This window comes from Pituophis catenifer, unplaced genomic scaffold, assembly GCF_029215685.1.
Source record: "Pituophis catenifer annectens isolate HBS135680 unplaced genomic scaffold, rPitCat1.0.hap2 SCAF_2, whole genome shotgun sequence".
NCBI lineage: Eukaryota > Metazoa > Chordata > Lepidosauria > Squamata > Colubridae > Pituophis > Pituophis catenifer.
Genome location: NW_027256882.1, coordinates 114,191,880 through 114,204,632, shown reverse-complemented (window position 1 = coordinate 114,204,632; position 12,753 = coordinate 114,191,880). Strand labels below are relative to the sequence as shown.

The 12,753-nt window shown below is 37.9% G+C and overlaps 1 protein-coding gene across 1 annotated transcript in view; it reads left to right on the top strand.

The window, feature by feature from the left end:
- Positions 1–11,333, top strand: part of DOCK2 (dedicator of cytokinesis 2) — a 314,912-nt gene extending 303,579 nt beyond the window's left edge. Inside the window, exons 49-52 of the mRNA XM_070934070.1 lie at positions 978–1,149; positions 4,582–4,705; positions 7,151–7,293; positions 11,079–11,333. Of these exons, the coding sequence (XP_070790171.1) occupies positions 978–1,149; positions 4,582–4,705; positions 7,151–7,293; positions 11,079–11,147 (508 nt within the window). The 3' untranslated portion in view covers positions 11,148–11,333. The remainder of the gene's footprint in view (positions 1–977; positions 1,150–4,581; positions 4,706–7,150; positions 7,294–11,078) is intronic.
- Positions 11,334–12,753: the final 1,420 nt, after the last annotated feature.

Below are 12,753 nucleotides of genomic sequence, written 5' to 3'. Positions count from 1 at the left end.
ATAACACCCCACCTCCTCCCTGTTTGCACTTGGTTCCCTCTTTTTTCATCCTGTTTGGTTTTATTTTAATTGAATTTTAAATTTAAGATCCTTATTTATTGTTTGAATGTTTTATAGCAGCAGCCCCCTGACCTTTTGGGTGCCAGGGACCTGGGAGGGTGTGTGGGTTTTTTTCCATGGATGGGTAGGGCCAGTGGTGGAATTTAATTTTTTTTACTACCGGTTCTGTGGCCATGGCTTGGTGGGCATGGCAGGGGAAGGATACTGCAAAATTCCCATTCCCACCCCACTCCTGGAAGAAGGATATTGCAAAATCTCCATTCCCTCCCCGCTCTGGGGCCAGCCAGAGGTGATATTTAGTGGTTCTCCGAACTACTCAAAATTTCCGCTACTGGTTCTCCAGAACCTGTCAGAACCTGCTGAATAGCACCCCATGGTTTTGTACTCTGTCTGGATCCCGCACATGCACTTGCGTGGCCCATATCCTGGCTGGCTGTGGCCTGGTGCCAGTCTGAGGCCCAGGGCTTGGGAACCTCTGTTTTATAGTACATTGTAGTCAATGTCTGTAAATTACCTAGCATCACATTTGGCAAGATGGGCGGCAGACAACTTTTGATTCAATCAATCAATTAATCAATATTAATTTTCCTATCTTTTCTTATTTATTCCATTCCAAGCCTATTATAAACATGTCCTCAAATGAACTCTTAGGTCACTTACCTCCTTTGGTTGTCAGTTCCTGTTTTCATCTCTTTCCTGACTGAGGAATGAATGCCAGTACTAGAAAGAAAAGGCTTGGTAGCTGTAATGTTTTCCCTAACTAGTTTTCAACTGCTAGGACTTCCAATTCCTGCTTTCCCTCTGGAACTGCCTTATGTCATCGGATTTGCCATATTGCAAAGAACCTCTGCAAAGGAACAGCAGTGCTGTGGGCAGATTAATTAAGTTAATTAATTTGTTTCCATTTACATCGGCAGCTTCGAACTTGAAGTCACGTCACCCAAGGCAACAGAATCTGTGTCAGAAGAAAATGGGCGTCTCATAAGCAGCCAGCCTGAAGTGAAAATGAGGAAAGGCCGGAAGAGAGAAAAGAGAAGCAGCGTCATACTTCCAGACAAAAAATCTTCTGACCTTCCTGATATGAAATGTGTAAGTTATTGTTTTACAGGGTAAATTTTAGTATCTTTCATATTAGGCACATTTTAACCAATCTGTGGCCTTCAAAAATAATAATAATAATAATAAAATCTTGTATTCTTTCAAGATACAACTGCCAATTTGTAGGTGACAATCTAACATGTTGTGAAGCTGCATCACTCTGTTTTAACTGTAGTTAACATTCTCTGGGTTAATCTGCTGCTTGATACAAGGGCAGATGCTGGGTGGGAGCTTGCTTAAGCAATCTGGAGGGGAGCATCTGGCTGTACATCTATGGCCTCCAGTTCCAGCTGAGGTTCCTTCAAGATAAATAAATGCTCACTTTGTTAAAGAAACAAAATATCTTGTTACGATACCACAACTTTGCAAACTATGCCATAAACAGAGCAAAGAGATACCACACTTTTTGTGCCATTTATCATCTGAGCACTTTGATTACACTAATATATCATCAGTCTGAATTTATGTAACTTGCACTGCAAAATTTTATGACAAACCTACGGGGGAAAATGGCTTCTGAGTATTAAAAATGCAATGTCTTAAAGGAAGGAAGAGAAAAAAAACCCACATCAGTTCAGTAAAGAAGTTTAATCCAATTTTCTTTGTTGCCAAAAAGTAGAAGTACATGAAGATCAGGTTAGATCACAGATCCTTTAGAAGAATTATAGCAAAATATGCATTATATCTGGACATCAGCTGTTTATCAGAAACCATTACCCTATCTATTTTTTTTAAGCCCAGGAGTAAATTGAGTCTCTTTTATGGTTGCCCAAAATATAAAAACAAAGCATTCAAATTTTTATGTTATTTTAAATTCTAGGATTAGAATTTAGGGTGGTTTTTTTTTTTTTTAAATTATGGTGGCATAAATTGTTAATAATCAGTATGTGCTGTCCTGAAGATTTTGAAAAGAATTAAACTATGCCACTTCTTCATTAAATTAGGAAATTTAGAATTGAAAAAAAAATAGAAAAATCAACTCTCTGATATAAAAAACATATCAAGTATATTTATGCATACATCTTCCATAACCGGGTTATAGTGCAGGTGGTTATGGGAACAACGTGGCATTCCCATGTAACACTTCTCCTGCGTGAGCTGCGCGAGCTGCACTGGCTCCCGGTGGTCTTACAGGTGCGCTTCAAGGTTTTAGTTATCACCTTTAGAGCGCTCCATGGCTTAGGACCTGGTTATTTACGGGACTGCCTGCTACCACCAATAGCCTCCCACCAGCCAGTACGCTCTCATAGAGAGGGGCTCCTCCAGGTGCCGTAGGCCAAACAATGTCGACTGGTGGCCCCCAGGGGGAGAGCCTTCTCTGTAGGGGCACCTACTATCTGGAATGAGCTCCCCCCGGAGATACGGAGGATCCCGGATTTGCGCACCTTCCGTTGCGCTCTCAAGACTTTTTTATTCCATCAAGCCGGCCTGGCCTAAATCTTTCCCTTTAAAATGTAAATTTTAATTTGTTTTTAAAAATATTGGGTGTTTTAAATTTGTCTCGGCCAAATTGTTTAATTCAGTTTTACTCTGTTTTTAAATTTTGTATTTATGTGTTTTATTCTGTGGCTGTTCACCGGCCTGAGTCTGTTCTGTCCCCGTCTCCACACACACACAAACACAGCCAGCCGAGGGTTAAGAAAGCACTTGGCATGCACACAGGTTGTTATCAGAAACTTGGCAGCAATACGAGCACCGACTGCCAAGTGCTTTTACTTCAATAAACGGAATATCCCTTCACCAGATAAACAGAAATACACACATTTTATAAATAGTCCAGTTCCAAACAAGAAACCTTTCGGCAGCTTTAAGCGTTGTTCAAGTGACTAGCCAGAGTTAGTTTTTGTCCGTCACAGAGTCTTAAATGGCCACCACACTCTCTTATATAGTCTCTGGGGTGTGGTCCAGTGACTCAGTTATAATCCCTGGCACGCCTCCTTAATTGCTGCAACCGTTTATCACGCCTTCGTTGACGTGGATCCAGGAACAACAGATAACCTCCCTCGCTCTCATCGGAGACACCTGGCTACTGACTAATCTCCTCTTCCTTGGCCAGCACTTGAGGCAGTGCCAGAGGGGAGGGGCCTGGAGAGGGAGGCCTGGCCGACTCCTCTTCTTCATGTTTGGAGCCTTCTTCCTCTGATGAGATAGGCTCGGAGGGCAGGGCCACAACAGAGTCCTTCGGGAGTAGGGCGGTATACAAATCCAATAAATGAAATGAAATGAAATGAACCGCCCTCCACACTTTTCACTTATTGTCACAATGGAAGGATATATAGAATGACTGTTATATTTCATTTTAGAATCTGAACTATTTTTTTTTTAAAAAAACATAAACCTGGTTACAGTACCTACCACAGTCTGGCTCAATGTACATAGGGCAATCCATAACAAATACTTTTGAAATTCTCTCATTCCCTCTCCCTCCCTCTTTCTCCCACCCTCTCTCTCTCTTTCCCTCCCTCCCTTCTTCCCTCTTTGTGTGTGTGTGTGAGAGAGAGAGTAATATACTTTCCTAATATTATTATTTGTTAGATTTATTTGCTGCCTAATAATGTTAGAAAAAGTATATTTCTTTGATTACCTGTAAACTGCCTGTTTTTAATATGTTCCATATCTCATAATATTTTGTATATTCAAGCAGCAAGATTGAATTCATTGAAATGTTTTCATACCGTGATCTTATCCATGTCTATTTTTAAAAAAAATCATTTAATAGTTTTTACACCTAGCCAAGTGTAATGTAGAAATAAAATAGACCCTGATCTAATGAAGTATTTAAAATGCTAGAGTTAATTTGTGTGGAGAGAGAGAGAGAAGAGGGAGGGGCATAGGCATCCTGGTACTACCGCTATGAAGATATTTTGGACTTCAGTTTCCATGATCTCTAGCATATGCAGCGAGTGGCAGCTAGTATGATAATTAGTCCAAAGCAACTAGACAACTCCAAATTATCTCTATCTAGTATAGATTATATTTTCTTTCCTTTTTTTCCTCTGTACCTTTGAGCAAGTTTTATTAGCATTAAAAAAAGATGAGCGGAAGCTCCAAACTGATTATGTTCTTAGGGCACAATTCAAATTCTATTCACTTTTAACAGAATAATTCCATTTGAATTTAAGCCAAAATGGCATCCTTAGGTCAAAATGGCATCCTTAGGTCAATAACTGACAGTGACTTATGTTTACGTAATACATTACTGACTTTCCTGCGTTATCCAGGAACAGTTTCTTTTTGATAACGTCCAATTCAGTAACAGTCCCTTCATACAATTAGAAAAAAATATTACTGCGGGGCACAATCAGATTGTAACTATTTTATCTTATATATTAAAAAGTAACCAATTAAAACCAAACAATTTACTTTCTTGAGTTTACACTTTGGCTTTTTGTTGTTGTTGCTGTTGTTGTTATGACTGTGCAGCTGTCAAGAAAATATGAATTTATGAGTGATACCAACCTTTCTGAACATCTGGACGTCCCTCAGAAAACATCTGTTCTTCTCAAGCAAATGAGTTTTGCCAGCCGTTCTATGCCAACCATACCAGGTAAGTTAATTAAGAAAGTGAAAGCTCTGCAGTTTTACGCTATCATTAATTTTTTAAAAACGATAAAATTCACTCTTGTTCATTTAAAAATAACAACAATGCTGTTATGTTATATAGTTTTGCCAGAAATTAAATAATACATGAGCAGTTTCAGCATCTTTTGAATCTAGACTATATATTTTCATGAAGGCAAAACCTACATTGCCTAGTATTCAAATATTTTAAAATCCTTCTTGTCCTTGAATATAGGGGTGGGGGGAGGTTTCGGGAGGTGGGAGAACATCAGTATGTATCTTGGGAAAAGTTCTTTCTGTTTCATGTACGTAAACTCATGTTAACACTATATATAGTTAATTTTATAGATTGTTATATATAGATAACAACATATAGATAGTCCTCGACTTACAACAGTTCATTTAGTGACCATTCGAAGTTACAACAGCACGGAAAAAAGTGAGTTATGGCAAGAAAGGTCGTAAAATGGGGCAAAACTCACTTAACAAATGTCTCACTTAGCAACAGAAATTTTGGTTGTAAATCGAGGATTACCTGTACAAAGATATGCCACTTTATTCATGCAAGTATTTTTGTTCCATAACATAAGCATTTAAAACAGATGAAATAAAATGTAATGTGCTTGTGGTAAAGGTGACTATTTAATATAGTGTTGAAAAAAACAGAAAAGTAGGCAGTGTATATTTGTCATAACTGATAAATGTCAAAATTCATCTAGATACTTGCACATCACAATTCAGCTGTTGTTTTTATTATTTGTATGAGTGATCCCAGCAATTCCCTATTAAGATTTCATCATTCATGTCAAATAAATGGTTCATCTTGCTGAATTTGTGAACATGGTCTGATAGACTGGGAGAAAGTCTAATTTTTTTCCTGTTTCCAAATTCTAGATGACTAGAGTTCTTTTGGAATAAATACTTCCATAAAATACTGACTGATTAGCTATCTGTATTTTTCAATGTGTGTTTAAAATAGCACTTAGCAATAGCACTTAGACTTATATACCACTTCACGGTGCTTTATAGCCCTCTCTAAGCGGTTTACAGAGTCAGCATATTGCCTCCAACAATCTCATTTTCCCGACCTCAGAAGGATGGAAGATTGAGTCAACCTTGAACTGGTGAGCTTCAAACTGCCAAACTGCTGGCAGCTGGCAGTCAGCAGAAGTAGCCTTAAGTACTGCATTCTAACCACTGCACTACCATGGCTATAGGAAACAGTTCCTATATCTGCATGTAGCTTGAAAGAAGCCTAATTGAAAAATGGTTTTCTTCAAGGCCAGACATAGGAACTGCTATAGAGCTGCAGTGGTGCAGTGGTTAGAGTGCAATACTGCAGGCTACTTCTGCTGATTACTGGCTGGTAGCAGTTTGCCAGATTGAATCTCACCAGGCTCAAGGTTGACTCAGCCTTCCATCCTTCCGAGGTGGGTAAAATGAGGATCCAGATTGTTGGGGGCAATATGCTGACTCTGTAAACCGCTTAGAGAGGGCTGTAAAGCACTGTGAAGCGGTATATAAGTTTAAGTGCTATTGCTATTGCTTCTACATGCTGGTACAAAAATGGAAACACTGCAGTCTTATTTAACATAGCATAAAAAGATAGCAAAGATGATGGCTGCATCAGTGGAAATGGATGCTCACTTTCTAACGTTGAAGGAGTTGGATGATGAAATGTATCTTATAAATTCCCACAGAATCGCTCTAACTTTATTATTTTTGTCACTGAGTTAAAGATGTCAGGGACAATGCTAAAGTAGGAGAACATTTCTCTTCATGTCTCAGTCTTCTGTGAGGGATATCTTTGATGGATATACTATCATGTGAATATTGACATAGATTAGTACATTCTAGTCAGAGTTAACCATTTCTGTGAAAATTTAATCTTTAGTCTTATTTTTAACACACACACACACACACACACACACACACACACACACACACTACCAGAGAAGGAGAGAGAGAAACTGATGATGTAAATCTATATCATATCTATATCTCCATCTATCTACCGTGTTTCCCCGAAAATAAGACCCTGTCTTATATTTTTTGAACCCCAAAATAAGCATTTGGCCTTATTTTTCGGGAGGTCTTATTATTTTGGGGCACATGGAGCAATAATAATAATAATTATATAATAATTATAATAATTATTATTATGCCATCTTACTTGATTTCCAGCTCTGCGTTTAAATATTTTGGGGAGGGCTTTTTTTTGGAGGGAAGATTATTTTAGCACATGCGCTCAAAAGCCCGATTGGGCTTATTATCAGGGGGTGACTTATTTTAGGGAAAACAGAGTATCTGTCTGTCTATCTATCTATCTATCTATCTATCTATCTATCTATCTATCTAATTTTTGCGATTTACTGATATGGATTCCATTTTGCAACTTTATTTTGACTATGTATACTACACTGTTTTAAAGCTTTAACTTTATCCATATGCTGTCCAACACTGGAAGAAACAAATGTGTCACAGAGAATCAGTCAGGCAAGCATTCCACCCATCTTGGAAACAGAAAAGAAAACTCTAAAAAAGAAGAAAATGAACCAGCTCTTCAAAACAATAGTAAGTGTCAGTGTTTCTGTTCAAATTTTAGGCATTCAAACAACATTTTTAAGCAACCTGCGCATTTCATGTTGGCCTACAGTATTGCATCTACTTAAAATGATAAATGATCTTTCAAAATCTACCCTGTAATACAAGTCAACTTACAACTTACGACTACAGACTTACGACTTAGACTTGTGGCTACAATTGACCCCAAAATGTTGCTAAGCAAGACAGTTAAATGAATGTTGTCCCCTTTTATGACCTTTCTTGCGACAGTGAACACTGCAGTTGTTAAGTTAATAATATGGTTGTTAAGTGAATCTGGGTTTCCCCATTTACTTTGCTTGTCAGAAGTTCACAAAAAGTGATCACATGACCCCAGGACACTGCAACCGTCATAAACATGAGTCAGTTGCCGAGCATTTGATCACATAACCATGGGGATGCTGAAATGGTCACAAGTGTGAAAAATAGTCATAAGTCACTTTTTTCAGTAACTTTGAACGGTCACAAAATGAGCTATTGTAAATCAAAGACTATCTGTAATTCCTGACTTTGGAGATATATATATATATATATATATATATTGTTTAATTATTTTATTTTATATTAGATAGCAATGGGTTTACATAAATTTTTAGTATAAAATATGCTTCTTAGTCCATGCCATCTGATCAAAATGCGGGATGTTTTCTGGCTATAAAGTGTCACATTATATTTGAATAGACTGTGCTTCAGTTCTTCGTTTTCATAGATGATAACTGCATTATCATTTTAAAGCACTCCCAATAGATTGTTGCAATTATGATATCAATGGTATAATATGGTAACAACCACTGTCAGCTGATTGAGTGGCACAGTTGCGGCATTTATTTAATGGGCATCATACTAACTTAACCAAAGATGATTCAGGACACCTTAACACCTAATATATCTCTCAGCATATTGATTTGTTAAAAACATACAGATTGAACATTAACTACAAAAAATATTTTATGTTAGTTCTACAGAGACAGAATTTCAGTGTATCAGCATTGCATTTGGATTCCTCAAGGGTTCGTTCAAAAATAAATTAATGCACCTAATTTAATGAAAATATATGCTAGCTTGATTCTTTGAATTTTTTCCATTGTATAATATAGGGAATAAATTAGTCCCAGCAGGAAACTGGAAGGCAAAAAGCTATTTCTCAGTTCTCCCTTGTCAACTTACAGACAATTTTAGACCAAGCTGAGGTGAAAATGTTGTCCTGAATATATAGGATTGTTCTGTTAATTCTAGAATCCAGAACCTGAGATTATTTTTGAGACTTGCCAAGTACAGTCCTGTCACAGAGCCAAATAATAGTTTTTCATGTGATATATAGCATGCATATCCTATCTGCTTCTCTGGTTAGATTTACATTTTCCGATTTATCCCTCAGACATGTGAACCAAAGCACATCTTTGTTCCTCCTTCTAAATTTGCATTTTGCAAATGTTGTTTTATATATAGCTTCCGTTAGTGTTGCAGTAATAAATATTTTTAGGAAGGTTATCTAACTTTGCATTGGGGAAACACTTCTGTTCTGGCTGTGCTGGGGAAATAAATATTACTGCTCCTCTCTCCAGATGCTGCATTCCAAGTAAGAGTCCTGATAACTAATTAGAGGAAATAAATTACTTAACTGTATCTATTCATTACTTACATCTTCCTGTCTCCAAATCCAGTCGAGAGGGCATGCTGTGGGTTCAATTATATAGGGAGCTACATTTGGCAGTGAGTCTTCTCGGCTGCCACGCCTGAATTGTGGAATATCCTTCTCCCTGTGGTTAAATTGGCACCATCGCTCCCAATTTTCTGAAGGTCCCTTCAGACCTGATTGTACATCTAGCCTGGGGATGCCAGAAATCAGGCATTAGTGATGTGACTCTTTTAGTATTAAACTCCATTCATCCATTATCTCTTTTTAGCTGTGTTTTACAGTTTTAACGTTTTTAATAAAAGCAAGACATTTGTAAAATAAGTTTTGCCCCATTTTACGATCTTTCTTGCCACAGTTCTTAAGCAAATCATTGCAGCTGCTAAGCTAGTAATATGGTTGTTAAGTGAATCTGGATTCTCCATTGACTTTTCTTGAGAGAAGATTGCAAAAAGTGATCACACGAGAGAAGATTGCAAAAAGTGATCACTTTATGACCCCAACCATCATAAATATGAGTCAGTTGCCAAGCATCTGAATTTTGACCGTGGGACCAAGGGATGCTACAATGGTCATAAGTGTGAAAAACGGTCATAGGTCACTTTTTTTCAGTGATGTTGTAACTTTGAACGGTCACTAAATGACCACTAAATGGTCACTACCTGTAGCTTGCAGGAAGAGGATGAACAAATCTCATTTCTTAAAGAGGAGTCTTTATCACCTCTTTCCCTAACAGGAAGAACTAAACTTTAAATACATCAGTCACCTAATTAGGCACGTATAATTTGAGTTCATTCAGGCTTTTTACAATAATGTAGCTCTTTCAAGAAAAGAAGCCATTGAAACTGCTGATTGCCTCCAAACCCAATGGGATTAACTCTGACATTTGTTCAACTACCTTGAGGAAATTAGCAGGGTAACCAAAAGAGCCTCTTAGCTCTTTATTCCTGGTGGGATATCAGAGGATTTCAGAGGCATCTCTGAGACAACCTTTACCAGGTCTCTAAAATTATCAAAGTATTCTTGCTTTATCCAAGAAAAGCCTCTTCTCTAAACTTCAGTGGATTTTTCTGTTAACTATGCTTGCTCTGCTTTAAAAGGTATCCTTCCAAGTCTGTAATTTCTTCATTGCTTTCCAAATTCTATCTGAACATAGAACATACTGTAGAACATAGAATCATAGAGCTGGAAGGGACCTCAGAGATCTTCTGGTCTAATGCCCATCTCAAAACAGGAGACCTTATACCTGTGATGGCGAACCTATGGCATGCGTGCCACAGGTGGCACGCAGAGCCATATTGGCGGGCATGCGAGCGTTGCTCTAGCTCAGCTCCAGCACATATGTGCATGCTAGTCAGCTGATTTTTGGGCCTTCTGGGCCCACCGGAAGTCAGCAAACAGGCTGTTTCCAGCCTCCAGAGGGCTCCGGGGGAGTGGGGAAGGCTGTTTTCGCCCTCCCCAGGCTCCTAGAAAGCCTTTGGAGCCTGGGGAGGGGGGGAAAACAGACCTACCAGGCCCACCATGCCATCACATGCCAAAAGCGCGTGGAGCATGGGGGGATTACGCGTGCATGTGCGGGGGGCCGGACACATAAAATTATGGGTGTGGGCACGCACACGCGAGATCACCCCACACTCTCCACGCTTTTGGCACGCGATGGCAAAAAGGTTAGCCATCACTGCCTTATACCATCCCAGTCAAATGGTTGTCTAGTCTGTTTTCGAAAACATCCATTGATGGAGCATCAACAACTGGCAACCAAGCTACTCCATTGATTAATTGTTCTCACTGTCAGAAAATTTATCCTTACCTATTGGTTGGTTCTCTCATTAATCACCCATTACTTTCTGTCCTGCCCTCTCATATTTTGGAGAATAAATCAATCCCCTCTTCTCTGTCACAGCCCCTTAAGTACTGGAAGACAGTTATTATGTCTTCCCCTAATCCTTTTCTTCCAAAACCCAGCTATTGTGAAAAGGGTATATATTTTTTCTCATATAATGTTCTTACTTCATAGTAAGTGTTGGATCTTAATGTCAATCCTGAACTGATTGCTTACAATAAGGTCACAGAGAAATCCAGATGTTAATATCCCATCTTTTCCTTCTCTTCTATACAGTACAAGCCCAAGCAACCTGAAGATGGAAGGGGTACAAGTGAACGGCAACCTGATGTTTCAGAGCTCTGAATAAAGTCCACTGTTTGCAGGAAAATAATTATAGGCAATTTTTAAAAAAAATGATTCTAAATTGGAAATGAAGGTTGGCTTACAATGTTGATAATGTATATAAAATCATTTGTACTATCAGTCAAGACTTAATGGTGTTACACTTCTAAATGTGTGACTTTGGTGATATGCAAGATTTGTTAAACTGTGGGCGAGTTCTTAATCTCAATACGCTGGGAATCAATGACATGAAGTGGTCATTGGAGAAAGCATTGATCTTCCACTGTGCATAGAAAATAATGTAAACCAAATAATATAACCCTGGACTTGTTTACAATTCTTTTGCCTTATATTTGTACTTTGTATTGTATATATGTGTGTGTGTGTTTGTGAGTGTGTGATAGCAGTGTGGTCATAATCTATTGCATATAATCTGTTGAAACCACCTATTCCAATCCTTGTATTAGAAACTGGATCTTAGTTGATCCCACTGGACCGAAAAATCATGAATGAGGTTTTAAGGTTTGCTAAAATCAAAATTGTATGCAATCAACATCTTACTTGATTCCATGGAGTCATCATTATGCATTTATCTCCCATTGCCAAAATATCTTTTATGACCGCTCTCTACTATATTTTTATTGCTTGACCCTGGAGAAAAAAAAGATGGCTTAGTGATACATTTGTTTCATATTAGGAAGCAGTCTGGCTTTCTTGGCTTAAGCAGTTCTTTTCCAAAATTGATCATGCCAGTCTTCTCTGGCATTGAACTGTCATTAATTATTGAGTTGTAATAGCCCAGGTTGAGTTTGCCCACAGGTTGATAAAAAAAAAAAAAGTAATATTTTAGTACCACAGTATGTTTTTAAAATGTTCTCTCATAAACTGTATCATCTTTCTTTCAGGAAGTCATTTCAAGAAATATATCTTTATTGGTTCATTATGCCAACATTATGTCAAAATATTCATTAGTTTCTGTAATTTCTAGCTGAAGCACACAGTACAACTGCTTTGATCTAATAAACATATGATCAAAGGGACTTCTTTTAAAAAAAGTGTTCAACTTCTTGCCTCAAGGTGCAACTGAAAGTTACTTTGGAATTTCTACAAGAATGGGGGTCTGGTATTAACTTATTCTTAACAATTGATATTCTGATGTAGTAGAACTTTAAAATAAAGGAGCCCAGCATCACTTACTATTTGTTTCCCCTTACTTGAAATATTCGCTAGCACAAAAAAATAATCCAGCCTGAATTAACTTTGAATAGTCACTAAATGAACTCTTGTAAATCAAGGACTAGCTGTACAAGCTTTCTTGGCATTTGTTCCCAAAATCTGAAACTCCAGAAGTCCAGAAGTTCCAAGATACAGAACTCCAGATCTGGAACTACATCTATCTAATTCTGTCTGTGTTATTCATTTATTTATCAAAATTTATATGGCCACCCAACTCATTCTTAGTGACTCTGGGCATCTTATAAAGATAAAAATCCATTATATATATAATTGTTTTATATACACACACACACACACACACACACACACACACACACACACATATATATATTGGGTTGCTGCAAAAATATTGCATACATTCCATCAGCAGGAAAAACGTGTTCCTGCAGAA